This window comes from Numenius arquata, chromosome 3, assembly GCF_964106895.1.
Source record: "Numenius arquata chromosome 3, bNumArq3.hap1.1, whole genome shotgun sequence".
Taxonomy (NCBI): Eukaryota; Metazoa; Chordata; class Aves; order Charadriiformes; family Scolopacidae; genus Numenius; species Numenius arquata.
Window position 1 is genome coordinate 63,877,727 of NC_133578.1, and position 26,055 is coordinate 63,903,781.

The 26,055-nt window shown below is 41.6% G+C and overlaps 1 protein-coding gene across 1 annotated transcript in view; it reads left to right on the forward strand.

Moving 5' to 3' along the window:
- Nucleotides 1–25,704, forward strand: part of DEPTOR (DEP domain containing MTOR interacting protein) — a 77,614-nt gene extending 51,910 nt beyond the window's left edge. Inside the window, exons 8-10 of the mRNA XM_074144752.1 lie at nt 2,071–2,141; nt 2,807–2,911; nt 22,512–25,704. Coding sequence (XP_074000853.1) covers nt 2,071–2,141; nt 2,807–2,911; nt 22,512–22,640 — 305 coding nt within the window. The 3' untranslated portion in view covers nt 22,641–25,704. The remainder of the gene's footprint in view (nt 1–2,070; nt 2,142–2,806; nt 2,912–22,511) is intronic.
- The last annotated feature ends 351 nt before the right edge of the window (nt 25,705–26,055 follow it).

The following is a 26,055-nucleotide window of genomic DNA, read 5'->3' on the forward strand; positions in this document are numbered from 1 at the left end:
ACGTTTCCTTCCCTCTCCTTAGGCTCTGCTGGGCATTCAGTATGAGGCTCTAAATTAAAATAATTTGAAAGACTCAGTATGATTGCAGAAGCCATGACCCCCTACACCAGATCCCCTACATCACTGCTGGTGGTCATTGCATCCTCGGAGTATGCTGCTGTTGGGTGTCTGGCACCACTTTCCAATGTGTTTACCCCTAAAAGCAAAAGTTTGCCCCTATATGAAGAGTGCCACAGTATCCTGTTTTGGCAAAGTATCTCCCAGGTATACTTCCCAGAAATGCTCTGGTAGATTTTGTATGGGGAAATCTTTGGCCCTGCTACACCATTAATTACATCCTGGAAAATTTTCTGAGACAGATAAAGCAGCATTCATACGCTGTCCATAAATGCGTGTGTTATCTGAAGTATGCTGACTATCCCATTCATTTATGGTTCTGATTATATATGAAGTGTCAACCCATGAGTAGTGAGAACAAGTTTATTTTAATGCAGCTGATTACACAACACTGAAAGAAACAGGATAGGCTGATGTTGCCCTTGCATAAATTTTTTATTTTTTTAAAGAAACTCTCCTTTAGGACTAATTTTCAAACTCTAAATAGCTTTAGAACACTCATATTTGAAAGAAGACAGCAACAGAGTTATAAACAGACTTATTTTTAAGAATTATACAATTACCAGCAATGTAGGGTAATTTCTTCCATAGTGCAAATACAGGTTCACACGCCATCTCACTTAGGTTAACATAAGGCTGTCAGATGTAAATGTTATGGAGGAATTGTTAATCCTCTGCTGGACTATAAAGTGATTTTTTCACAAATAGTTTCCTGCTCACCAGACCCAGAGTATGTCGCTGAACTGCATGCTAATAAACACAAGACAGAGGTATATTTATTGTAGATGGGTTCTGTTGCAGGAAAATGCTTAAAAAAAAACCCAGGTCATGACTTGACCAGTCATGTAGAAAACAATCATCAAACAAAAAAAAGTTTCTGGAGGTATAATGAGGGGAGGCACGCAAGGGAGTCCTGTGTGGATGATTTACCTGATTCTGACTTGTCGAATGAATGTAATCATTCAGGTTTTTTACGTTGACCAGCCATGCTCTGCAAAGTGTAACACTGGCTAAATGACAGTTTGTCAAAATCCACGGGAAAGAAAAAAAGTACATCTTGGTTTGTGTGCTAGAATTCTCCCTGCTCCCATGAATGTCATTAAGAAACTCATGAATGTGTTTGAATACCATCTGTGGGAAATTTTATCTTCCACCTGTGACTGAAAAGGCAGATGTCATCAAAATTATTTATCACTAAAAAAAAAAAGCAGCCACAATTTTAGAGGTGAAGCAGGCAAATATGGTGAACAACATATATCTTCCCATTGTCCTCCATCTTGTGAAGCATTTATAGACAGATAAAAACTGGTATGCAGAATGGTATCAATTTGATTTTGCAGAACTTTACATTTACTTTGTTCAGGGGAAAATTACCCCATTACATGGGAAGGCAATAGGGAATCACCTACAGAACCTCTCCGGTATTTCCTTTCATGTAAAATCCCAGCCAGTTGTAGATTACCTGGGCTGTCCCTGGATAAGGTGGGGTTAGATGTCTCTGCCTACAAATGCAGAAATCTTTTTGTTGGGATAATTCCTGACTCAAGCAGAATTTTCTTAATTCTCAAGCAGAATTACTTAATTCTGTGATTCAAACCCGACTCAGATGAAATAGCACCCAACATGCACAGAGCAAGCCAGGAAGAAAACCTGTTCCATGCCAAGGAAGTCAGTCACTTGTTTCAATACAGGACATGGATCTTGATTGCAGACAGCAAAGTCTGTTGGCTAAAAACCCTGATTTTCCAAAGATCTCATCATTTGTACTAGGAGTTATTCTGCAGTCTTTTCCTTGGCTCTTTTACTACTTTCAAGCAAGTCTGCAAGAACTGAAAGAGTGTACAGGAAGTGGGACCAAAAAGGTGTTGTATCCTAACACCATATCTATCTTATTTATTAGGAAAAACTCTAGAGGAATGCTTATATTGAATATTAATTTATGTGCCTCCACAGTATTAAAGAGACCCGTGACTGCTGATGAGCTCTTGATGCCTGGAGCCCCATACGTAAGAAAAACTTTTACGGTATGTCTCCAGTATTTGTCTTTATTTTCTGCAAGTTGTATGAATAAGGTAATCCAAACATACATTTTCTGGTGGGATAATTAGAGCTTATTTGCATTTGCTAAGGTTTGTGCTTTAAAATCCTGAGCTCTGTTATCAGTACTTCCACATATTTCAGGTCTGATTTTGCAGTTGTTTATCCTGTCTTTATGCCAATGTAGTACTGCTGACTTAAATGGACTGTAAAATTGCATAAAGCCAATAACATTTGTACTCTACAAACTCATCTAGACTTTGTGCTCATGGTAATACTTGCACTGCAGGAGTGGATTACCTACCCAAATCGAAGTCTTCTGCTTAGGTCTTTTTAGACTATGATGGGACAGAAATTTTGATTCATATTCACTGTTAGGGAAAGCCTTTCCCTAAAGACATTTTTGAACCTAGTCACTGGAAGCACCGCTTTTTACATCCTCCTAGTTCAACAAAAAAAAATTCATTAAAAGCAAGGGGATTCATGAATAGAGCCTTTCCCATGAGTGATACGGCAGCCTGTACATAACGTCCTTTACTGTGTGTTGGAAGTATAGAGATATTGAAATTATATCTTGAACCATTTAGATGTTACCCCCTTGAATTTCACTGAGCTGTCCAAAGGTGATCACATTCTTCTTTTCTCTTTCCAGATCGTCGGCGACGCGGTGGGCTGGGGCTTTGTGGTGCGGGGGAGCAAGCCCTGCCACATCCAGGCTGTGGACCCCAGTGGGCCAGCAGCCGCGGCTGGGATGAAGGTGGGTTTTCAAAACAGGACAATTTACTGGCGATATTTGTGCTGCTCAGTGAAGGTCTTGGGCTGTCTGTGCTTGGGGAGGGAGAGGTGCTTTTATTTACAGGGCTGAGGATCATTGTCTCACTTTCAGGCATTTGTGCACAGTGATTTCTGCTACCTTTCACCTACCCCCCTCCTGTTTCTTTTTTTCAAGTCCCTTTTTCACATGAAACTCATTCATCCTTTCCAAGTTGCTTTCTTGATCTTTTCCCTCCTTTGGGCATTTTTTTTCAGTTGGTTGGTTGGCTGGGTTTGGTGATTGTGGTTTTTGTGGGTTTTGGGGTGGGTTTTTGTTATTTTCACCTTTTTCCAACTCTGCACGATTTTAGCTTTCCTCCTCTTGACTTCGCAATTTATGTGGTTGCTGGTATGCAGCTTCTGGACTTTGCCTATACAGAAGTCAGAGAAGTCATAGATTTGTTTAGGTTGGAAAAGACCTTTAAGATCATTGAGTCCAACCGTTAACCTAGCACTGCCAAGTCCACCAAAGAAGACTTGGAAGGACAATCGGAAGAGCCAAAGTCAGATATACCTATTCAAAGTGAAGCTAGCATAACCCATTGTTCACTGTAAAGCAGTTAAGATTCGAGACATTTTGGAAAGAGGAATACATGATACTTTCATATTTCATAAAGAGTTTAAATACTTCCATACATGATTTAGGAATATATAAATACAAATTCCATGTGAAGGGTTTTGTACTGCTAATGCAGAGCCCATTGACTTACCTGCAGGTTTGGATCATGTCCTGCATATATCTGTGAATTACTCACTCTTTTGTGCAGTGGGAAAAATAAAAGCAAAGCATTTTGCCAAGTACAGATAAAAGCAAGAAAGGGAAACGAACTGCTACACCTACTCCAGTGTCCCAGCTGGGCCAGACACAAAGATTAAATCATAAGCTTATGTTACGTTTTATTGTATGGTAACAACACAGATGAAGGTTTCAGATGTATTCCACATGCAGCCCAGTTTGCTGTGAGTTCTGTCCTGCCTTCCAGTTTATCTCCCTTTCCCCTCACACTCATCGCCGCTGTCTCTCGGCCGTACCTTGACACTCACCAAGCTGGAGGCAGCATGGGCCTCCACAACTCCATCCTGCCCAGTGCACGATGCCAGAACTGCCATGGCACCCTCCTTAGCGAGTGCACTGCAGGAGTTTCCTCTTTCTGGTTTCTGGGCTTTTTTTCATGAAACTTGTAAGAATGTCTTTGAAACATTTACGTTTTCTGAGTACGGGCAGGCAAACCCCTGGGAGGGGGAATGGCAGCTGCAGAGCCTGTTGGTGCAGGCAGCACCCTGACACATCCTGCTGGCAAACTGCTTGACTCCTGAGGGAGCTGGAATTTTTTATATGTTTTATACAATACCTAAATATAATACACAGTTACAATTTTCATATGAAAAGTATAATTTTTGAAAAGTAATCCTGCCTAAAATTTAAAGGACTTATTAATTTATTGATGTGTATGCTCTGGATCCTGAACTTGGGAGTCTAGTACTTTACAGCATCTTTTATTCTCTGAATATAGCAGCTAGCAATAAAGTAGATCTATTCTGAATCCTGACTTGTAAAAATAACACTGTGGTGTCATATGTATAATCTTAGAGATTTCACTGCTGAACGCCGCAGCTTAGAGCTGACTATAGCGGGCCTTTGGTTTGTTTTTGCTTTTGCTTTCATGCTGACAGCCCTGCAACTACACACTAGTACGTCTCAGTTAAGCTGGGTTCTTTCATATTTCATCTCTGAAGCTGGTTTTATGTACCACATTATTGCCTTGTGTCTTCCATTCTTGCTCTCCACGTGCTCACGTACTCTGATGGGGTTACAGAGGTTTTCCTGAACCATTCAAGACATAGGAATGTAAAATAGTCTGTTATTCAGAGGGGAGCAAACAGTATTTTAGACAGTGAAACTGTGATATATTGCCTTGAATTTGCACAAGCGTGAGGTCTGATTATTTGCAAAAGTGCTATCTTTATATAAAATCACTTTTCAGAGTAGAATTGCACATAAAACGTTATGGCCATATATTAGGAGAATCCCTGTTAAGACACCAAAATTGGTGCTCCATTTTCAGAAACGCTGAATACTTTTAGCCCCTGGTGAAGAAATGCCAATTTTCTTTGAAAATAAGTGTTTTTGTTGAGGTGTTCCCATGGCAATAGGTATGTAAATTATAGTGCGCTATTTGAAATTTTAAAAAAACCTATGTCACTTAATCCATCTGTTTACGGAACTCTTCAATCTGGCAAATTTAAAGGAAATCGTATGACAGGCTTTAGATGATGGCTCCTTGAAAATAAACCTTCCCCTGTGTGGAAGCTGCAGGAGGGGCACTTTGAAAGCAGACCATTGGGCAGGGTATCTTCTGGTGGGCTGGTGCAAGAGGCCTTTGTCTGCCAGTGTTGCTCTGAGCGCTACACCAAAGAAGCGCTAACAAGGAAAGTTGGCGATGATGAAAAGGGCAAGAATTTGAAGAAGAGCCAAGACTTGGCCTTGCAGTTTGTAGAAAAGTTCTTGGCAGTAGCAGCAGGGTTTTTCCTCCTAAGGAGATGTATCCAGTGTAATTGTTTTTGGAAATGTCTTTATTTGTGAAGCTTGTGATTTTACTCTCACCTCTCTTGGAGAGCACTATATTACTGTCTTTGCATTACGCTGGACAAGTTAAGAGGGGGCTGCTGCCTACAATCTCATTGTAGGACCTCACTTTGTGCACTTAAAACGCTACCATGTATTATATAAAGCAGTAGACATTACAGGCTCAACCTACCTGGAGGACTTTGTGGTGTCTTGCTTTCAGTCTGACCTTGGCTGGGTTCCTGGCCTGCTCCAAAGCACTGTGAGTTGGGAGTCCCGGTAGAAATCTCAATGAGCTGAGGACGGAGCTGTGACCACACACAGTGGCTGTGCAGTGGGCATGGCGCTGGGCAGCCGGGATGCACAGGGCTCCGTCGCACAGGCACATCTCTGCGTGGCAACACTTGCCATCTCATTATATGTGACATCCTCTTCTGGGGGAATTTTCAGACAATTTAATTCTGAGACAATCCCTACTAGCGTGGTCTGCTGAAGCGGTGTGAGAGGGCATGATGGTTTTGGCTTTACGTCTTGATACTTCTTCTGGGACTGCTAAGTAGGAATACCATATACAAACTGAGGTTTCAAGTATGAAGCTGAGCAAATAATTTAATACATATCTTGTCAATTAGCTTTATTAAAGTATTTTTAGACCCGGTTTGATGAAGTGCCGTTGCCTGTGACAGCGTTGTGAAGAGTGTGGTTGCTGTAAGCGCATTAACAAGTGGGAGCTGGAGGCAACGCGGGGCTATGAAAGGAGTCAGTGTTGCAATGCCTTCTTCTAAGTTATTTGCAGCTCTGTTTTGCTGTCTGCTGTCGTCAGCAGGGGAAGACAGGAACAGCACGATTTTTAAGTTCCCAGGTTGCTTTAATATTCAGTATTGACTGGCTCCAAAATTCAGGTCTCTGCGGGTGACACTGCTAAATATTGCCAGTTGTTGTCAGGAAAACTCCTTTTCCCCCTTTTCAGTGTTTTATTCTGTAAGTTCGTTTCTGTTTTTAAGGTACAAGTATTCTATGAAAAGTTACATGACTTCAAACTAGTGACTTAAATCACAGAATCGCAGGATCTTCATGGTCGGAAGGGACCTTTGAGATCATCGAGTCCAACCACACACACGCACAAAAAACCCCCAACAATCCCGGGCACTAGAGCATGCCCTGAAGTGCCACGTCTACACATTTCTCAAATACCTCCAGGGATGGCGACTCCAGCACCTCCCTGGGCAGGCCGTTCCAGTGCCTGACCACCCTCTCAGGAAAGTCATTCTTCCTAATATCTAATCTAAACCTCCCCTACCGCAACTTCAGACCATTTCCTCTGATCCTGTCATTATTCATTTGGGAGAAGAGACCAATACAACAAATTATGCATCGCACGTTGTTATTTGGTGGGACATCACTATAACAGAGTGGGACAGACTGAGCAGACCTAGCTTAGTGTCAGGCTTGTGAAAGAGACAAATTAATCACTCTTTTTGCTGATTATCTGTTCTTCCCTTTAGCTGGAGAAATCATTGCCCAGCTCTAACCTTTGCAGAATGCTAAAGAGTGTCTGTCTCCTTAAACTGGTTATGAGCAAATTAGTATTTATAGCTGTTACACCTAAGGTCTTTGTGGCATATAAACGGCCAATGGCCACTCACATTTTTCTACCCTATTCTAGTTCTTCTTCGTTTCAGTCAGTAGCAGGGTGCTTGGGGGACCACGTATGGTCAGTGGTACCAACCCCTTCTGCTTTGAGCTCTGCTTGGGGATTAGGCTATACAGCCAGGATCATTTCAGCGTGGTTCTGATCTCCTGATCTTTAAAAGCTGGCTCAGGGAGGAGGTGAGCCTCATAAATTTTGTGTCAGTGCCATCATCCTCTGCATTCACAAATTATTATTTCAGGTCCAGGTTCTCAAATGATTTCACTAGCAGAAAAAGAGCCAAATCTCAAGTGTAATTGAGTAGCCTCTGTCTCATGGAGCAGATTACTGTCAGTTCCATCAAGGCAATCAATCAAGCCCAGTCTCCCTGCAATCAAAGGAACACAAGTACTATCTGATTAGTTCACAGAGTCCAAATACTGCCACAGTCACAAAATATTACAGGCTTGTAACATAAAGGACTAAAACGCATGCATTATAAGGTGCCAAGTGGGGGAACAAGCAACCTGAAAGCATGTGATGTCAGAGGAATCACCAATTCCTTCAATTCCTGCAATAGGAAGATATTTGAACTGTGAGATTCTCGGGAGGCTGAAGTACCCCGTGCTGCAGAGAAACGCAAAACCCATTCCGTGGTCCTTGCCAGTCTGACCTCAAAAATGGTGATTGCTTAACTGCTTGACAAGCAAGATAAATCAGTCTAAAAATCCTAAAAAATAAAATAAATTATTCCCCCAGGAAAAAAATATCCCAATTATGGCTGTGGCCAATCTCCAATGTATTACAGGATAGTGGGAATAGTAAAGAAGCTTGGACATTGCAAGTGAGAAACTTCTTCATAACTCCCAAAGGCAGCCTAGTGAGAGCTTGAAAACTAGGATTTATAGTATAGAAAGAAGGCACAACGAATATCCTCTATTTAACCCTCTCCATGAAGCTTAGTAAGGAAAGGGAAGATCCCTCAGTGTTTGGTGCTGGGACTGTAACCCTTTAAAGCACTGGGGACATGCTTCAGTGCTAATCAAAGGTATCCGAAGGGTACTTTCACTGTCTCATGTGACTGAGCTTTAAATGAGAAGATGAAGTAGGTTTGGATAAATATTTATACTGTGCACTAGCATATGGTGTTGTTGAAGCAGATGCAATTCAGTCTTAGAATTCTTATCTTATACCAACATGTTACTGGTTGTAGAAAAGCATAAATTACACGAGTTGCCATCTGTTTTCAATTACAGCATGAAAACACTGAGGCAGGTTGGTATTTTCCTTTAGCTGTGTTATCAGCGTGCTGCTGAATTTGATAATTACATTAGAGTGAATTCAGAAGAAATGTATTTGGTAATGTGAACACTCAAATAAAGTTGCTGACAAACTGCTTTCATAGCTTGTCCATAAATAGAGAGGCAGCAGAGCTAAATGTGCATAGCACTGCATGCAATGAATGCTACTACTCTAGGGCTTGAATATAAATGTATATATACGTTTCAAACATGTCTCCATGACTACCTCATTTTCTGATAGTATTTAATTATAAACAATAACATAATGGTCCATTCTCCCCCATAGAAATATGGAAGCTGTATTCAAGCGCCTATGACTTTAGAGAAATCTAATTTTAAGAAATTTGATTTGATATTTTACTGTAAAATCAAGTCTGGCTTTGCAAAACCAAAGAAAATTCAAATAAGTTGCAGCTCTGTCCTTGACTTTATGCAGCTGTACCCAGAACCTCAGACTTTATGTGACACTGTCCATCACAGAGATTGGAGGGAGTGAGCTGAGGAGGGTAGCCATTAACCTTGAACATCTTCTAAGTCATGCTCAAAAAGAGTGGTTGTCACATTAGGATGTGTTAAGAGCATAGTAAAAACATAATGATCAACAGTGTGGATGCTTTTTTTTTTCCTTCCCATTTGATGTTTAGTAGAAATCTTTCTAAAAGACTAACAAAAATTTAGTAAAGCAGCTGTGTTAGTAGCATGATGATTCAACAGCAGTTGGAAGAGATCAAATATTTGTGAATGTGAAAATACTCAACTCTGCCATTGACACAAAAAAAATGGGTTAGTGGTTGGTTGTCCCTGACAACTGTTTAACAGCATGTATGGCAGTCACTGTACTTTCCTGATCGATGCATGAATCTGTGCCTGGGTGTTCCTACTCTATGCCTGCCTTCGCTTTTAGGTCTGTGGTCATCACTTGCTCAAGGAGTTTGCTGGTGAGCTGCGGTGATGCCTCTGTAACTGTCCCAAAGTTTCCATTTCTAGAGGGTGTGTTTAATTAATCTCAATGAGTAGTTCCCAAATTTTTCGAGTGAGTCCCGTTACCGCTTTTCAATAGGTCGGACCTATCCTAAAACTGTGTTACTCTAGCTATACTGTGATTATTGCCATCAAAATTGTCACAGTAACATAGTTCTATGAGTACTGGGCAGCAAACTATACTGCACCATCTTCTCTTGTCTGGGAGTTTTGTGAATTCAGCCCTCTCACCAAATTAGGGGCTTCTCTTGCTGAAGGAAATTGTAATTTTGGGAGCTGCATTGTGTGTCACTGCCAGAACTTTGTCTGGTTGCCAAAAGAAGACAAGGTTTGGCAAATCTCTCCTGTGCTTTCATTACAGAATACTACAAGTGCAACAACAGAGTCCTTAGGGCCTTGATCATCCTTTGCATTAGCACAGTGTCTTTGGGTTGATTGAAATCATTAAATGTTTTCTCAGCAGTCCTCCTTTCCCCTTGTTGTTGAGAATCCCAGCCCAGCATTGGATGAGCTGCTCTTCAGTCTTTCTTCTGCCCCGTCACTGCACCAGCTCCTCAGTCTGTTTTATTCCTCTTTCGTGGTAGAAGCCCTATCATTGTTGGACCTCTCTGAGTGGGGGGACAGTCCTAGAAACTGTACCACTGGCCTGCTCATTGAACCTTCCCCATGGGAGGACACATGGGAGACACAATTTGGAGTTGGATTCTCTTTTTACCCTGTCACAAACCCTCTGTGCAACTACATTGACCATTTTCCTACCAGAATACATAGATATTCTTGTAAAGTACAGTGGGATTAGATGGATGGAAAATGCCAACAAATCTGACATAATGAAAAGTCTGATGAATAGATCCATTTCGGTACCAGTACAAATGAAAAAACCTCCAGGTTTGCTAAAGTTTCCTTGTGTCTCCTGGGACTGAGGTTCACAGCGTGTGGTCTAAGTTTCCCAGTCTCAGAGCAACGTGAAGATCCAAATTTACAGACTGGATCTACTGACCCCCATGCAGCAATGTCACATGGGCACAGGCTCCACTGAGTTTCAGACTACAGCTTGTACAACTGTCCTCATTCTGAGCCATCCTCCTCCCTCTCCTGATGAGAAATTTGTGTTTGTGTTAACTCCAAATACTTCCTTGTGACACACCACCCTGCCACCCCTGCCCAGCTTGTAACTGTCCTGGGGGTAGAGACTTTCTATTTCCAATGCCACCATATTCCAGTCTCTGCTATTCTTTACCAAAACTCTCCTCTGTTTTGTTCTGTTTTCCATTAATAAATCATTATACTCTAAATATGATATTCTGGTTCTTTTAAAGCCATGATAAAGCTCCTGTTGTCTTCAGACATCAGAATTTCATCCTACATTCCTACTTTTTTTGGTGGATCTCCATTTTTCTGCTTGTTTCCTTGGTTTGCCTTGCCTCTTCCCACACAGAGATGTTTAAGTTGAAGACACCTCTTCCGAGGCCCCAGCTGGATGGTTAAGTGAAGTCCACCCTTGTGCAGATATCTCTGAGTGCACAGTCACCACCAAGTAGATGGGGTGCGAGACTGCACTTGCTTCAATGGACTACTGTTCTTCTGAGTCAGTGGGCGTAAAATAACCTAAAATAAATCAGCCAGCTTTATATTGGACTAGAGATGAGGTGCTTGCTGTGGCTCTCAGGGACTGTTACATGATAAAGAAATCAAAACTCTGCATCTGAAGAGTCACTGCCCTGAAGTATAGAAAGCATGGGACGGATCCCCTCCCATGCAGACGGGCAGCGCCAGCACTCAAACATCGCTCCGGCAGGATGTAAACCACAAACTACACACACAAAAGAAAACAGAGAAAATTTTTTTCTGATTTTCAATCCTGTTTTTGAGCAACAGGACCCATGTTAGTCACTATGGAGAAAGGAATTAAGGCAGTGGGAATTCCTATGTAAAATATAAAAGGAGTTGGTTTAGCTTTTTGAGTATAAATTTCACCTTTAACAGCGAATTTCCTTTTTTTCCCCTAAACTTACAGGACACAGGTTTAGCACGGTTTTGCTTGCTTATCCCAGACCTAAATCTTGGCCTGCAGAACAGTATTAGATTTCCAATAACTCTGTGTGATTTTTTTCTAAAGACTCTTTTAACAGAGAGAGAGAGTTTTACTGAGCAATAAACTGACTTTTTTTTTCTTTACAACAACTGAAACCTTATGCAAATACAGAAAGTTTCATAATAGCTCAGAGCTCGCTCTTCTGCGCTCACAGCAGTGTAGCTGACATTAGAATTGAACTTGTTTCTAGGCTGGTCACCTAAAATGCTGTTGGGCAACAAGTGACCTACTGTACTTGCGTCTGTACATTGGCTCCTTTTCATCAATAGCAAATACAATTCAGAAAAAAAAATGTCTGCAGATTTGTAATTGAAGGTCAGTGGATTTTTTAAATTTAGCCCCATTATTTTAGTAAAAAGTTGGTTTAAAAATTCAAGTAAGTGGTGGTGTATAGCAGGATAACCCAGATATCTGAACACTCTGCGTTTATGAAAGTGCTTTCTTGATTGTTTCTGAAGTCTTACAGCTGTAGCTATTCAGAGAGAGAGAAAGCAGTCTTGGTTTCAGCTGCACTGTAAAACAGGGCTGTGCTTGTGTTTTGATACAGCTTCCAAATTCCAGCGTGGTCTGTAGCCCATTGAACGCCGAGATTTAGTGCCAGCCAGAACAGCTGGGATCTTACCCTTGCTCGAGCTTTCTTTGGCTGTTGCAGGTCACTCTTAGGTAGCCCAGGCTCTCTAAGGAGAGGATCATCAGCTGAAAAACTTATCCCACTGCTGGATTGCTGCAGGCGGAAACCTTAAAAAGAATATCCTAAGTATCTATAAAACAGACATTAAATTAGAAGCCAGTACAGCAAAATGCTGGTATTTTGAACTGCTTTTGCCCTCAATTGAGGATGAAAAGCGTTTTGTATTATTAGTGTTAGTTGCGATGTCCATTGCGCTTGAAGCTTTGAAGGGTTCCTCAGAAGCTCTTGGGTTTGCAGCATCGTGACTGTCACAGCTCCCTGTCCCGAGCCCTTCAGGGATGATGCTGTTCCCCGGCCGCCTGCTTTGCAGACCCTTCCCCGCCCTTCTCCCTGGCTTGTCTTCTTGCTGCTCGAGACACAGGCTGGCTCCCTTTCATGATATAAGCGAATGATTCGGGAAACATGTCGCATTAAATCCAAGGCTCTGTGTAGCTGGTCAAACACATGGAAAAACAATTGCACTTTTGTCTGTGCAAACAGAGAGCAGCTGTTTGTCTGAAACAGCACAGACCGTCCCTGCTCGTTACAGTCTTGATACCGCAGGGTGCTGAGGGTGCCCCGCGTAGGTCTGGCTGCCCTCATAACTCCCTTGTTTGGGCTCATTTAGGGACTATTTTTAACTAATATTGGCTCTAAATGAACTACATTTAGTTAGTTTAGCCTAATTATATTTGACCTTGTAAGTAAACTGATATATAGTTTTTAAGTTCTTTATTCATTATGTGTGTTTTTCTTTTAGTAATTCTAGTTTAGGTATAGGTATCAAAAAAAATGAAAAACACAGAAAAAAAGCCCCCCAAACTAAAATTTCAACCCAAACATAAAAAAGACATTATTTCTAAGCTAAGACTCCATATTCTTCTGCTTCTGATGGAGTATTTCACCCAGAGCCACCTTTAGCCATTCTAGTCGTTTAACATTTTCAGAGTTGTTCTGTGGTAGGTATGAAATTGCAGTATACAGTGAAAATGCTTATAAAGTTAAGGATGCAGTCACTGGTTTGCTTTCGTGATGTAGCCCAGTCCAGCTCCGCTTTACCTGTGGGTATTTCCCACTAGAGCTCAGATTAAGTCGGTCATTTTACACACCAATTCCCAATTAGGGCCATGAGAAGCAGTGACCTATATTTCCCTCCTCCCTATTTATGTAAGGTTTGCATTTCAGGGTATCAGGTCCTTACTGTTATTACCCTCCAGGTATCTACAGATAGCTTTAATTCACCTACGTGAGTAGTTCCCATTTGCTCTGTCGGCGTTTGTCTGACCCCTCGGTCAATCCGCTGGGGGAACTCTGCCACCGCAGAGCCGAGACTCGTGTGCAGACTGAAAGCTGCCTGCCCCGAAACGAGTTGTTCTCATGGGCTATTAGGTCAGCTCTTTCTCCCCTCTAATTTGTCCACTCCTATTTGTGAAGTTTGCACAGCAATGGTTTCATTCTATTCCCAGTGAAAAAAAACCCACTGAAATTCCCATTGATTCCCATCAGTGGGGGAGGAGGGAGACACTATCTGAACCAATGGTGAGACCCTTTGAGAATCTGTGACTTAATTTTATATTATGTGAATTATTATGTTATGTCATAAAAGATATTTTATAGATGTATTTATTATTGTTATGTTGTTTAATTTCTGATTTTTTAAATTAGATGCCTATGAGTTTGCAATAGTATAAAAAATTCAGCTCCTCTTTTAAAATAAAAAAGATGTAATGAATGTACGTAATGAAAGTACATAATGAAGCCTTGCTCAGGCAAACCGTCCATACCAGACCACAGCCACAGATCAAGATGGAGACCCAGATTTATATGCTTACGTTTGTAATTCTGTAAAGGGAATTGGTTTTCTCTGCTATGTGTTGTACCATGCTCTGCTGGTACCCAGTTTCCAGCCCGCCGATGGGACAGTGGGCCAGCTTAACACTGGTGTAAAGATTGAACAGAAATGCATCCCTCTAGAGAGAAAATCCAGTGTTTATGCAAGACCTGGATACTTGCCGACTCCCACACCACCCACTCCACAGCCAATTACACATTTGCTAGAGATATTTACAGAGCTGAACACACAGCTGCAATTTATTCTGTTTCATCCAGTAACCTCAGTTATGTTGAAAAGAACATTGCGTGATTTTTTAACCTTCCGGCGACATGCAGTAGGTTTGGAATTGTTAGGTTCCAGCTTTGATTTACTAATCCTAGCAAGATTGCAGAAATTCTTAAAAAAAAAAAAAAAAAAGAAAAAAGATAAAAATCTAACTGGAAACATAACTTTTAGGACCTCTGATTTTCATCTCTTTTCCTCATTCCAACATGACAATATAAATCTTAGCAGAGTGGGAGCAAATACTTCAGTGCTGCCTGTGTTTGGTTTTATTTAGGAGGTTAGCCTTGTGTCTTAGGCTCTCCTGTGGCAGCACGTTGAGCATCTCTGTGGCCTGGGCTCTTTGCTGATCAGGAGATTCTTCTGCTTTATGGCTAAGGGCTACCGATTAAATTAGAAGAGCCCCTGCATCAGTGTAAATTGCAGGTTGTGTATATGAGTGTAAAGGAAGTTGAGCCCTGTGCCCTCCTCTGTTGTTCTTCTGCCTCTGATTCCTCTGCGCTTGTTCCTTCTACCCTAATATCCATCTTACCATTGATTTCACTGGGACTTTTAGCTGTTTGAAAACTTCAGCTGCAGTTTACTGGTCTGAGTATAAGCTGCTGCCAGAGAGGTTGATCCTATTTTCACCTCCTTTTCATCTCCCTCTTTCCCTTTGCCTCCAACCAGATACTATCTATTGCCTCCTTCCTCCAACCATGTCAGGCATATCAGGGACTTATTTTGCCTGGAGACAAGTCCTTCCATTTATTTATTTTTGCTGGCACAAGATTAAAGGGACCGGTGCCTGGCTTTGGCGCGTTGTTCCCCAGAGCTGGCACAGAGGGACAGGAGCACCTCGTGGGAGTGCAGGCACCAAGTCCTGCTGCGAACCCTCCTCCCCTTTGGAAGAGGTTTGATACCAGGATCTCCAGAGTCATTGGCAATTCAGGCTGAGGGTGTCCCTTTCTGCTGGCAGAAAGGGTTGTGGGGTCCGAGATGAGATTACTGCTCCAGCTTTTAATAAACAAACATTTTTGCCCACTTTTCTTTTAAAAGTGAGATTAGTTCTTTAATCCCTAAGGAGAGGGAAACCTCATTCTCTGGTGTTGTCACTAAGTGGTTTGTGTACAAACCCATGGTTTAGTGTGTGAGGTAGAAGGTGATGATGTGGTAATCAGCTCAGAAGATTTATTCAAGAGATCTCACAACCAGCAGAGCAAACCTGAATGGTTACCCACTTGTAAATACCCCTTTTCAAATGTTAACTGCAATAAAAAGTAGAAACAGTGCTGATTTTTGTCCCTTTGTGACAAAATAACAGCCTCAGATGGGAGTGTTTACTTTAGCTCATCTCTCAACTCCTTCATATTTCATATTTAAATTAGATTTAAAAAATGATGCCCTGATTTCCATCTCTTTGCTTGAGAGCGCAGTCGTGCTCCGGAGGCAGTAATGGGAGCAGCGGTTCCCAGCATCCCCAGAGGAGCAAGAGGAATGTGAGAGAGGGAAAATCACATTGGAAGCACAACTCTTCCTTTAAAGTGTTGGAAGCTTGAATGTCCTCTTCCTCCTTGCTGAAGGCTGGAAAGCTGTGTTTCAGATGTTATGTTCTTGCAGCACCTAAGCCTTCTCCAAATTTTGCTGAAATCTGTCAGCAAGACAAGAAAAGCCAGAGCAGATACATCGCCTTTTTAAACAAACAATGATAAAGAAGATATTTTCCTTTGCTTTTTCCTTCTCAGTCTCAGCAGTTCAGTAACCTTCACAGGTGAGAGCTGTGGCCGTACCACAGGAGTCAACCAGTAAGTTTTATATCTTAGAACTGGCCCCGAGTTTTAAAAAGTATCTATAAAGTGCGCAGAGCTTGATTTGTTGGGTATTCTGCTTAAGACATCTCCTGGTCACTGACAATTGCCAAATGTTAATCCTTCAGCCCCACTTTGCATAGGTGCCTGTAAGGAAGGGCTCTTACCGACAGCATAGGAATCAGGGTCTCTCAGGTCTCATGCAGATTACACAGAGAAAATAGATGGTTTTGCTAACCATACGTGGAGAACCTTTCCTCTGGAAGATCACAGTGAGTTTCAGAATACCATAATGAAACAATTATAAGCTCAAGCTACTCAAACTGGCCAGCTGATCCTTGTCCCTGCAGGATTGGTAGGACATGAAAAAACCCATTTATTTATAATTATTGGGGGTATCTCTATAACAGAAATATAAGCAGGCTGTTTGTCTAATGGATTTAATTTTCATTAGCAAGAAGAAAAGCAAAAACACTAACATTGGACTATTCTTTTCTTTTTGAAATAGTTATATTGTCAATTCTGCTATCAATTTTATTCTGTAAAATTGTCAAAATATGCTTTTCTTTAGACAGCTCTGAAAAAAGTTATACTTAGAAGCTTTTATTTTAGTTCTTAGGAAAACTGCTGAAGAACTTTCCAGGGTTGAAAGTAACTCCTACGTTTGCTTGAATTCATCATTTCTATTTGATGCTAATAAGATATTTTTAAAAAGACCAAAAAAAACCCAATACATTTTTCCATGTATTTTGGGAATGGCTTTTCTTAAGGTAAAAATTATCTGTGTGACTTTGGCATCACACCAGACAATAAGAAGAAAGAATAGTCAAGGGAGCGTGTCCTAAACTATCCAATAACTGTATGTAAATCAGTGCGCATGCAAATTCTGAACAGAGCAAAGGGTTAATTCCACTCTGTCTCACAGTGGACGACTGAGCCAGCCCTGATTCACACACAGCTTTCCCAGCAACTGCATGTTTCTCTGCAATGTCCTAATAACTTTTGAAGAACCTTGGTTTCAAAGGGATCTGCTTTGCAGCAGGACGTGGCCTGGTCTGAGCTGCCAGCAGCTAGAAATCTGTTTCAGATCTGTGCAGAGTCCAGGGGTGAAATCCTGGCTGCTCCGGACTGAAAGATTAATGCAGGGCTGGATTTCACTCTCTCTCTCCAGCGTTTTTTAAGATTTTCCTTCATGCAGTTGCCACATGTACAGTAATATTCGCACCTTCAGTGGAAATGAATCGGTGGCAATGTGTTCAGCATCTCTCTACGCTGTTAACACCTGATGCCAGAGCAGCTCTCAATCAGTGTCAAACAGCCGGTGAAAACCTTGCCGTTTGGTTGACCTTGGTGCTGATGGAGGAGAAAATTGAAGTGTGCTGGTAGAGACTTTGTGCTTTGCACTCTTAGACCCTGAATGGTCCCATTACTGCCCAGATAATTGGGTAAAATATCCGTACTGCTGAAAACCAGTATTTTTGTCACTATCTTTAATGTGTCATTGCATAATCTGGCTTTGTATTCAAGAATTTCAAGCCTACGTTGTTTTTGGTAACATTGATTTCTTTGGTACCTATTCGACCTATATTTGTGTTTATACTCTTTCTTAAAGAGAAGTTAGCAAATAAAAAAAAAAAAAGGCAGAGTGGATTCCAGACGCTGATCCTGACACTGAAATGTAAATGATAAATCCATTGAGAATTCCAGCCTTAACCCATGGCCACTGAAACGGGGCGCACGCGTTTGCTGCTGTGGAGAATCCCCCAGCCGCGCTGCCCACTGTGTGCTGGCAGGGGCATTCCTGTCCCTCTTCCTCTCAGGCTTTTTTTAAATTCCATGTCAAATTAAAGTGACGGTGTAATCATGGTCTTCTCCTACTGTTCTGAGATACATTATCTGTTGACTCTGCGTAGCTGTTACTTGCTTCGCAACCAGCGATGAGTGGTTTGGCTCAAGGCATCTGTAAAATTAAATGCCTTTTTTAGGGCTGTCCCAAAGAACTTTGCCATCATCACTTAAACCAAACTCTTGGGGGAGGAAATTTCCATCTCTCCATGATCTTTCACAGCACTCTTGTGAAAAGTGTGCCTAGAAATAGAAAGGAAAATTATTCGGGATTTTTTTTCTTAATATTAAATTGAAAAAAGTCCAGCAAGCGAGGCCTGGCTCCCCAAGGACGGGTGACCAAAGCCTACAGCTCCAACAGCATCTGCTCTAGGCTAACTGCCTGTCCTCAAATGATATTCCTGTTGCATTCATAAATATTAAGGTCATCCTGAGGCAGAACGCTAAGGAAGAATCCGTGGCAGGTATGCAATGTTTTTATTCACTGATTGGCTTTAAGGTAGTTGTGCAATTCCACGGCCATGCCTGCAGCCAGTCTCTGACATCCCTGGGGAGCATCCCGCAGTCATCCTCACCGCAGCTCCTGATGAGCGCTGGCTCAGCCGCCCGGCCCCGGTGCAGGCAGCCCCCGGGAGGGAGCGGGGATGGGGTTTGGCCCCGGCAGGAAAATCGGGGAGTGGGGATGTACATCTCCAGGGCATCTTGGCAAGACCAAGGAGGGGCCGGCAGCCAAAGCTTGCAGAGGAGGGAAGAGCAATAACCAGTGAGGGGGAGGAAGGGTTGTGCAGCTCCAAGTACAGCACAATCCGATTTTGGCCATTAGACGTTATGGCAGCTAATTATAATTCCTCTTCTTGCCTCCTCTTCTTCAGTTTGATGATAAATGGCATGAGAAATCTTTTCTAACTTCTTCAAGTGATAGGTTCCCAGATCCTTTCTTTTCAAACTAAGCCCAAAGTTGAATTTTTCCCTTTCCTGGGAACACCTGGATTTGGTTAAACCTCCTGTATGCGCCAGTGAAAACCTGCAGAAAGACAGAGGTGCCTTTTCTGCTGTCCCTGCTTCTGTGGGCTGCTGTATGCCAAGGTGGGAAACTGAAATACTTAACAATAAATGTTTATTACTGTAGCATTTAAATATTTGAAATTAATTTAGGGAGTCTTTTCATTTCAGTGTTACTTTATTTAACTGTTTTTGTTTCTGTGGTTTTTAGATCACCACATCCTGACCAACAAAATGGTCGGAATTTATTCTGGGCTTTGTCATTTCTTGAAGTCTGAGGGATAAAAATGGATGCTTATCTCCTCTCAAGCCCCTTGGAGAGCTGTGAGGAAATGAGCAATAAAAGGCTCTTTGAGGCTCTTTTAACTTTAGTTTATTATCTATTAGAGTTACTGATGTGTGGAAACCAACAGATAAATTTTACGTGTTTATAGTTACAAAGCCCTTAACAGCTGTAGCCATGAGCTGAGCACTTAGAGCTTTTTGAAATGTGTTTTTATAAATGTAACATTAAATCAGTGCGATTTTGTAAACCAGTCTCCTTAAGAAAATTCCTGAGATAATAATACGTATGTTGATAAACTCAGGCAGAACCGGTTTGTGGGTACTCACTCACTCTCGCTCATTTTGTAACTCCACCAAGAGAGCAGTGCAGGATGTGGGCTTTCTTTGGGTGCAGGATTGGCGACGGCCGAAATGCCCGAAGCAGCGCTGCATTCCATTTACCTTCGTGGATGCAGTGTGGGATGGAAAACCGGGATGGGCAGAAGAAAGCTGGGTGAAAAAAGGCACTGAGCATACGAAAGGGCTCAGGACTGTGCAAACCTCATCAGGACTGAAGGATGCAGGAAATGACTCCACATTTCTTTATCCCTGAGGGAGCTGGATCTGGAATTTGCAGAGACTCAGCCCTTGGGGACACTGGCCAACTGATGGCCAAGGAGAGAGCAGGGTGACTGGCTCTTTATTATCATCTCCTGCCCCTCATAGGTCTTTTCATACAATTTTAGGACAGAGGTACGCTCTTCTGTGCCTTGTCCTCCTCTCTACATTTCTCTTTTTGTCTGGCCTGGGAGGACTTTTTGCATCTACTCCTGTCCACTGGAAATGGTCAAACTAATAAGCCATTTGGATCCAGCGCAAAGGACGGCACAAAGGGGGCTGTTCTCAGCCATCGCTGATTAATAATACTGCCAAGGGCATACATTAAAACAAACACATTGAGAACGCAGACGTGTCAACTCTTGTCTTGCGTAAGAAATTCACTCTTTGGCATCCGGATTGCTGTTCACTACTGCGGTGCCTGTACCATCCACATTTACACCACTGCAGCCCTGGTGTGAGTGGCTGGCCGGTCTGGGAAGTCTGTTCCTCTGCCAGGGACGTTCCCTGGAGACCCCCGAATGCCCCAGACGTGATCCAGCACGCAGATTTATCCATCACACACTTACATGCCTGTCCCTGGCCAAACGCGAGTCCCATGCATTGGGATTCCAGTAACTCAAGAAGGCTGAGAATATGCAGCAGTAAAACAAACGTCAGCCATTCAACTTCCAAAAATTGCATTAAGCCAGAAGAGACAATGTTATTTCTGCAGGTCTGTTTTAAATCAACCCAAATATTATTCTGGAGCCAGAGCTATAATTCAGTAAAACTTGATACAATCTTGGAAAGCCATAAAAAGCGTTAGGAAATACTGCTGGAAGTTGAGACCTATAGATACTGCAATAATCTGCATTTTAAACTGAATAGGCTTTTATACTAATACTCAGTACTAATTGAGGCGCACTGCAGAGGATGATGGGTTACCTTTCCAACCAATATCTTTAAATGCAAAAACTGAACCGTTTTCCCAATGCTACCTGCAGCTGAAAGAGCATATGAATGTATAGGAAAGACACATCCATACGGCCGTGGAAGCTGGCTAAGTGGTATGGCTAATTGCATGACTTTGGTGAGCATTTAGGCCGCCAGTAAAGCTGCCTTTCAGGATCTTCAGCTCTGCAGAGTTCTGCGGGCACGGGGTAAGGCGCGAGGGAGAGGTCTGCCCTCCCTGCAGGGGCTGCTGCCGCCGCTCGTCCCGTGCAGAGGCTCTCAGGAGCAGGGATTAAAATCATCAGTGGCTTTTTTGATGAGATATTACATTTTTGGATTGGCTTTGCTTCCTCTATAATTTTCCTTAAATGGAACGTCGATAGCTACATTCTGTACATTTTGCACAAATACGAATTGAGTTTCACCACACGTTTTACTCGAGAGGGAAGGCGGCTGATGCACAGAAGTTAAATGACTTGGCTTGTGAGAAAAATCTGTTTTAGAGCTCACATTGGAAGACACCCGAGCTGCCTCCCACCTCTTCCTCACGCATTTCTGTGTTGCATTTCTGCCTAAATAGGAAAGGTAAAAATATAAAATAAAGCATGAATATTTCTAACGATACTCACTTCATAGCTTCTTTCTTACAGACTCAAGATGACTTATGAGTAATAACCTTCTAGTGAATGTATTGTTTTCACTGAAACATCAGGATGATATTATTGTTGCTTTAAGCTCCATATTTTTATCATTAAAAACACAGATCTAGACACTACACATTTTTGGCCTTTTTACCAAATACTGTAATATTGTGATTAGATACAGAGAAGGCTTCATGTTTTTGAGGAATCGGTATTGGTATCTTTCTTTTCGCCGTCAGTTTTTTACAATGTTGATGTGACTTTTTCTGTGATTAACTCTTTTAAGATATTCAGTGCTGTTGGTCAGAATATTTCTATCAAGTGTTTTTGGACAGAAAACGGCCTCTGATGATACAAGACTTTCACTGTTTGAATTTGTGATGGCTTTTAAAAACAAAATATTAGCATATTTGAAATGAATTAATGAGCCATACTTGCCGAAAAAATCCAAAACCTGTTCACATAAAAAGTAAAAAGAACTAAATCTGTGTAGGAATATCTCCTGAAAATGGCAGTGACATTTTAATCCTTCCTAGTACTGATTTAATCTTCCATGATATTATTTCCTAGAATTTGGATCCTTTGGATTCCTGTTGTACCGGTGGAGGTTTTGGCGCTGAATCTAGTGAAATCATCACCCAGCCCTTACCCTAAGCCTGGAAACATGATGCATATTTTTACCGTGACTACCAAGAGCTGTCTAAAATGTTTTCTATGAACATGTTTAAGACGACCTAAGGATAACAGACTCTTTGCAAAGGCCAGAGCTGCCTCGTCCCGTATTATTTGAAAAGCATACCACTGATATCAGAAAATATCATTATTACAAGAAAAATATCAGTTATAAGAAAAATAATTAATATAGAACTTCAAAATTCCACAGATTTGAAAGTTGCAGTGATATTTCAAAAAACTTTACAGAAAATTAACTTTCCAGATAATTCTAAGACGTGTGTTTTTCCTGAGTGCTGAATGAAATGGTGTGAAGAGCTCTGAAGGGTTCGCATGCCCGGGAGTTGATCGTACGTCTGTGTAAATAACCCTGCAAAAAAAGCTTGGGACATAACTTTTTTTGCTGCTTGCTTTTCTCCTCAGGTTTGCCAATTTGTTGTATCTGTCAACGGCCTCAATGTTCTCCACGTGGATTACAGGACAGTGAGCAATCTCATCCTGACCGGCCCTCGAACGATTGTGATGGAAGTGATGGAAGAAATAGAGTCCTGAGAAGGAAAAAAACCTCTTACTGGATATTTTTGTGAAAGAAATAGCAACAACCATGGAGCGGCACGACACGAGGAGGCAGAATGTTGCTGTGTCTTAAATAGATGATTTTGCTTTTAGGGGAGGGGGGGGTCTCTTCCATTTAACAGTAATAGCACTGGCGATTATGGTAAGAAATGAACAATAGATACCAGCATATTTTCACTAAGGACTTTTCTTTGCCCGGCGGAGACAAGGTTAAGGTCTTTAGGTTGTCTGTCCAGCCATGTCTGCATGGGTCTGAATGGTTTCCCACCTAAGAGAACATGCGGGTTTCCTCACAGCCCACCACTGGCTCAAAGCACTTTGGTAGATGAAAGAACCAAACACGGTGGACGTCACAGGGGGTTTGCATGACGTGTACGCTGGTAAACATCCTCCTGGTGACCAGCTTTGTCCCAGGAGCACGTGCTGTCGCAGTTGCTCTCTCCTTGGGCCAAGGGACAGCTGACTAAACGCTGGCTTGATTGCAATCGAACACAAACGAACTGCAAATGCATGAAAAAAAGGTGTCCGTTCTCTGTAGAGGGCACCCTGGTATGAATGTTTGGGCCTGAAACAATACACAGATTAGTCTAGAAAGAAAAACCATGCAAATGGGAAAGCGTGTGGTACTTGTACAAAATCTGCCTTCGAAAATCAGGCTTTTTATTTAGATGCCTACGCGCTGGCTTAGGTGCTCAAGTATAAAATGTTGATTTGGGGTTTTTCCCTTATCTGTAAAGGAAAGGTGTCTCAGCCTTGCTGTTCATCACTTGGGATAAATTTTGGACACCTTTATTCTGAGAAGAAGAATAATATTTGGCAGGTTGAAGTGGGAAGTTCACAGTGTTAGCATTAGCAATGATACATCCAGAGGCTCCAGTAGAGAAAGTACACTTCAGATTGAAGCAATGTACTCGAATGTACATTAAGCTTGTTAGCACTTTCCAATCATCAAATGTTTTGCCAACTACAGACTTGCCACCTGAGTTGCGTTTGACACTATTACTAATAAAACATTGTATTTAACTGGCTCTTACTCTTTTTCAAACAGCAGGATTTCTTCACTGAGGAATTCAGGAAACAAATCTTTTTTAAAACTGTATATCCAAATTGCATATTCTGCAGAGTTAGGTGACTCCTCAGCCTGATGGTAATTGGATTTCATGGGTATTATTTGATCTTTGAACTGAACACACATCCTTGTCCACAAAATTATAAATATATATTGCAGACTTTCTCTGCTGTCTAAATTTTGCAATTCAAGCTTGACTTTCTATCTGAGCACACCACAAATCCTTCAGTTTCGGGGTGGGGAAAGTATTTTTTCCTCAAATAATTTTGAAATATGTTTTATATTAAAAATTGTTCTCACTAAAAATATTGCTCTTGCAGTATGTTTTTCACTCACTCAAGCACTTTTACAGCAGAGATACAGCAAGTCTTCAAAATCACGCATGCCTGCAGCTTTGTAGGCAGAAGTCCACGCTCTTTGTTTCTGACACACTACATCCACGGTTGATTTTACGCCACGAAAACTTCTTGTATTCCGCTAATATGCAGCAGCGCAGGGAGGTACGCAAGTGCAACTGCTCACGTGATACTTACCAGGCACAAAAGCGTTCAAAAGATTCTTCCGAAGTGTCATTTAGTGTGACAGTGGTTTATCCCCATTGTACCCCCCAAAAATTTGGTACACATATATAACCCATAGCAGATTATATTCCAGAGTTCATCTAAAATAAGTAGTTCAGCACATAATGTTGTATGAGGTTGTAACAATGTGCATCGTATCCACTAAGAATGGTTGGAAAACATCCTGTAGTCCCAGAAATGTCCCGCTATGCTAAAAGTTTTTGATTTTGTGAATCCAGGAATGCTTCCCCAAATACTTCTGTTTTCTTTTCTTTTTTTGCCTGGTTTGTTTTGGTGGCATGGCAGGATATATACTTTGTATCCCTTTAAAATATAAATTCTATGTGTTAGGCTAGGTTAAATATTAAAATGTGAAGGATTTTCTTAGCAAAATGCTAATGATTCTCTCTAATGCCATCGTGGATTCCTCTGTCTTACATCTCTTGCCTTAGTTAATATTCTGCTACAAGTTCCCCGTAGCTTACAGATAATTAAGAAACTGGGTCAGAATTTAGCTTAATAATGCATCACAGAGTGCACTTTAGACTTCAGGAAAAAGAGTGGGAATGGGGGCAGGGAGAAATCTGTGCGTATCATTATGTTACAGACTGGAGATGGCATTTTCATCTGCAAGATACATTAGTCTCTATCACAATTTGAGCACCGTTACTCGCCTGCTGTTTAATGGGGATTTCCATATTGTGTTCTCCGGCAACCCGGAATTTAATTAATTCTTTCCCTCTTCAGTGTGACAAAGGTATTCAAATTATCCCTGCACTGAAATTTTGTATTTTGGGAAGAAAGGATACAAAGTTAACAATTAAGCTATGAAATGCGTCATTTCCAATTAAACTGCAGTTTGGCTGCACGTAGTGATACGTACCCGCCGAGACAGCCCACAGGCGTCACTGTCGAGCTCCCGTGCGCTTCAGAGGGACAGAATGTGGAATATAACAGAGCACCTTCCTTCCTGCAAAGAACCAGGGGAAATGTGAGATTTTTCACAGAAGTGAGGATTTTCAAGAGGTGCATGAATATCACAGCGTGGACTGAAGCAAGAAACCAGAAAGGAAAAAAAACCCCGGCATCAGCAGTAATAACTTCATTAAAAACAGGCGTTTTTGTAGGACGGTCTCTAATGTGATCGCATTTTTGGCTACTATAGATCTTGTGAGATCCTCTAATAAATCTTTATGCCTTAATAACATGGATTAGTGCCACTCCTCTACACGTGTACATTTGCAAGTCATTTATGGAACATCTTCAAGCAATATAATAGTTAATTAAATTCAAGTAGCAGTTAAGCTAATTGGAGCGTTAATTCAGTGCAATATTTCTCCTGTTTTTCTTCAGTTGTATTTCCTGCAAGATACGTAATTTGATTATCAATATCAAATCCCATATGTATACTATTCTCTTGGTGTTTTCTTCCTTTACTCATTATATCCTCGCTGATAACTCCAGAGTGGCAGGGACGCGTCAAACGCCGTTCCACAGCTACTGGTTTAATGGTCATCACGTCCCCTTAGCGTGGTCTAGACCTCTGAGAAAATTGCCCGAGCGTATTTCAGAGAATAACATATAATATAATATAATAATAATAATGAGAATTTGGGGATAGTGGTGCAGGCTTTGTTGTGCCACTTGGCCTTAGGACCAGAGGACGGTCCCTGTACCCATTTGATGTATGAACATAGACATCGCCAAAGAGAAGTCTGAGGATGAGGAAGAAGAAGAGGGAGTGACTGACTTCTTTCTTCAT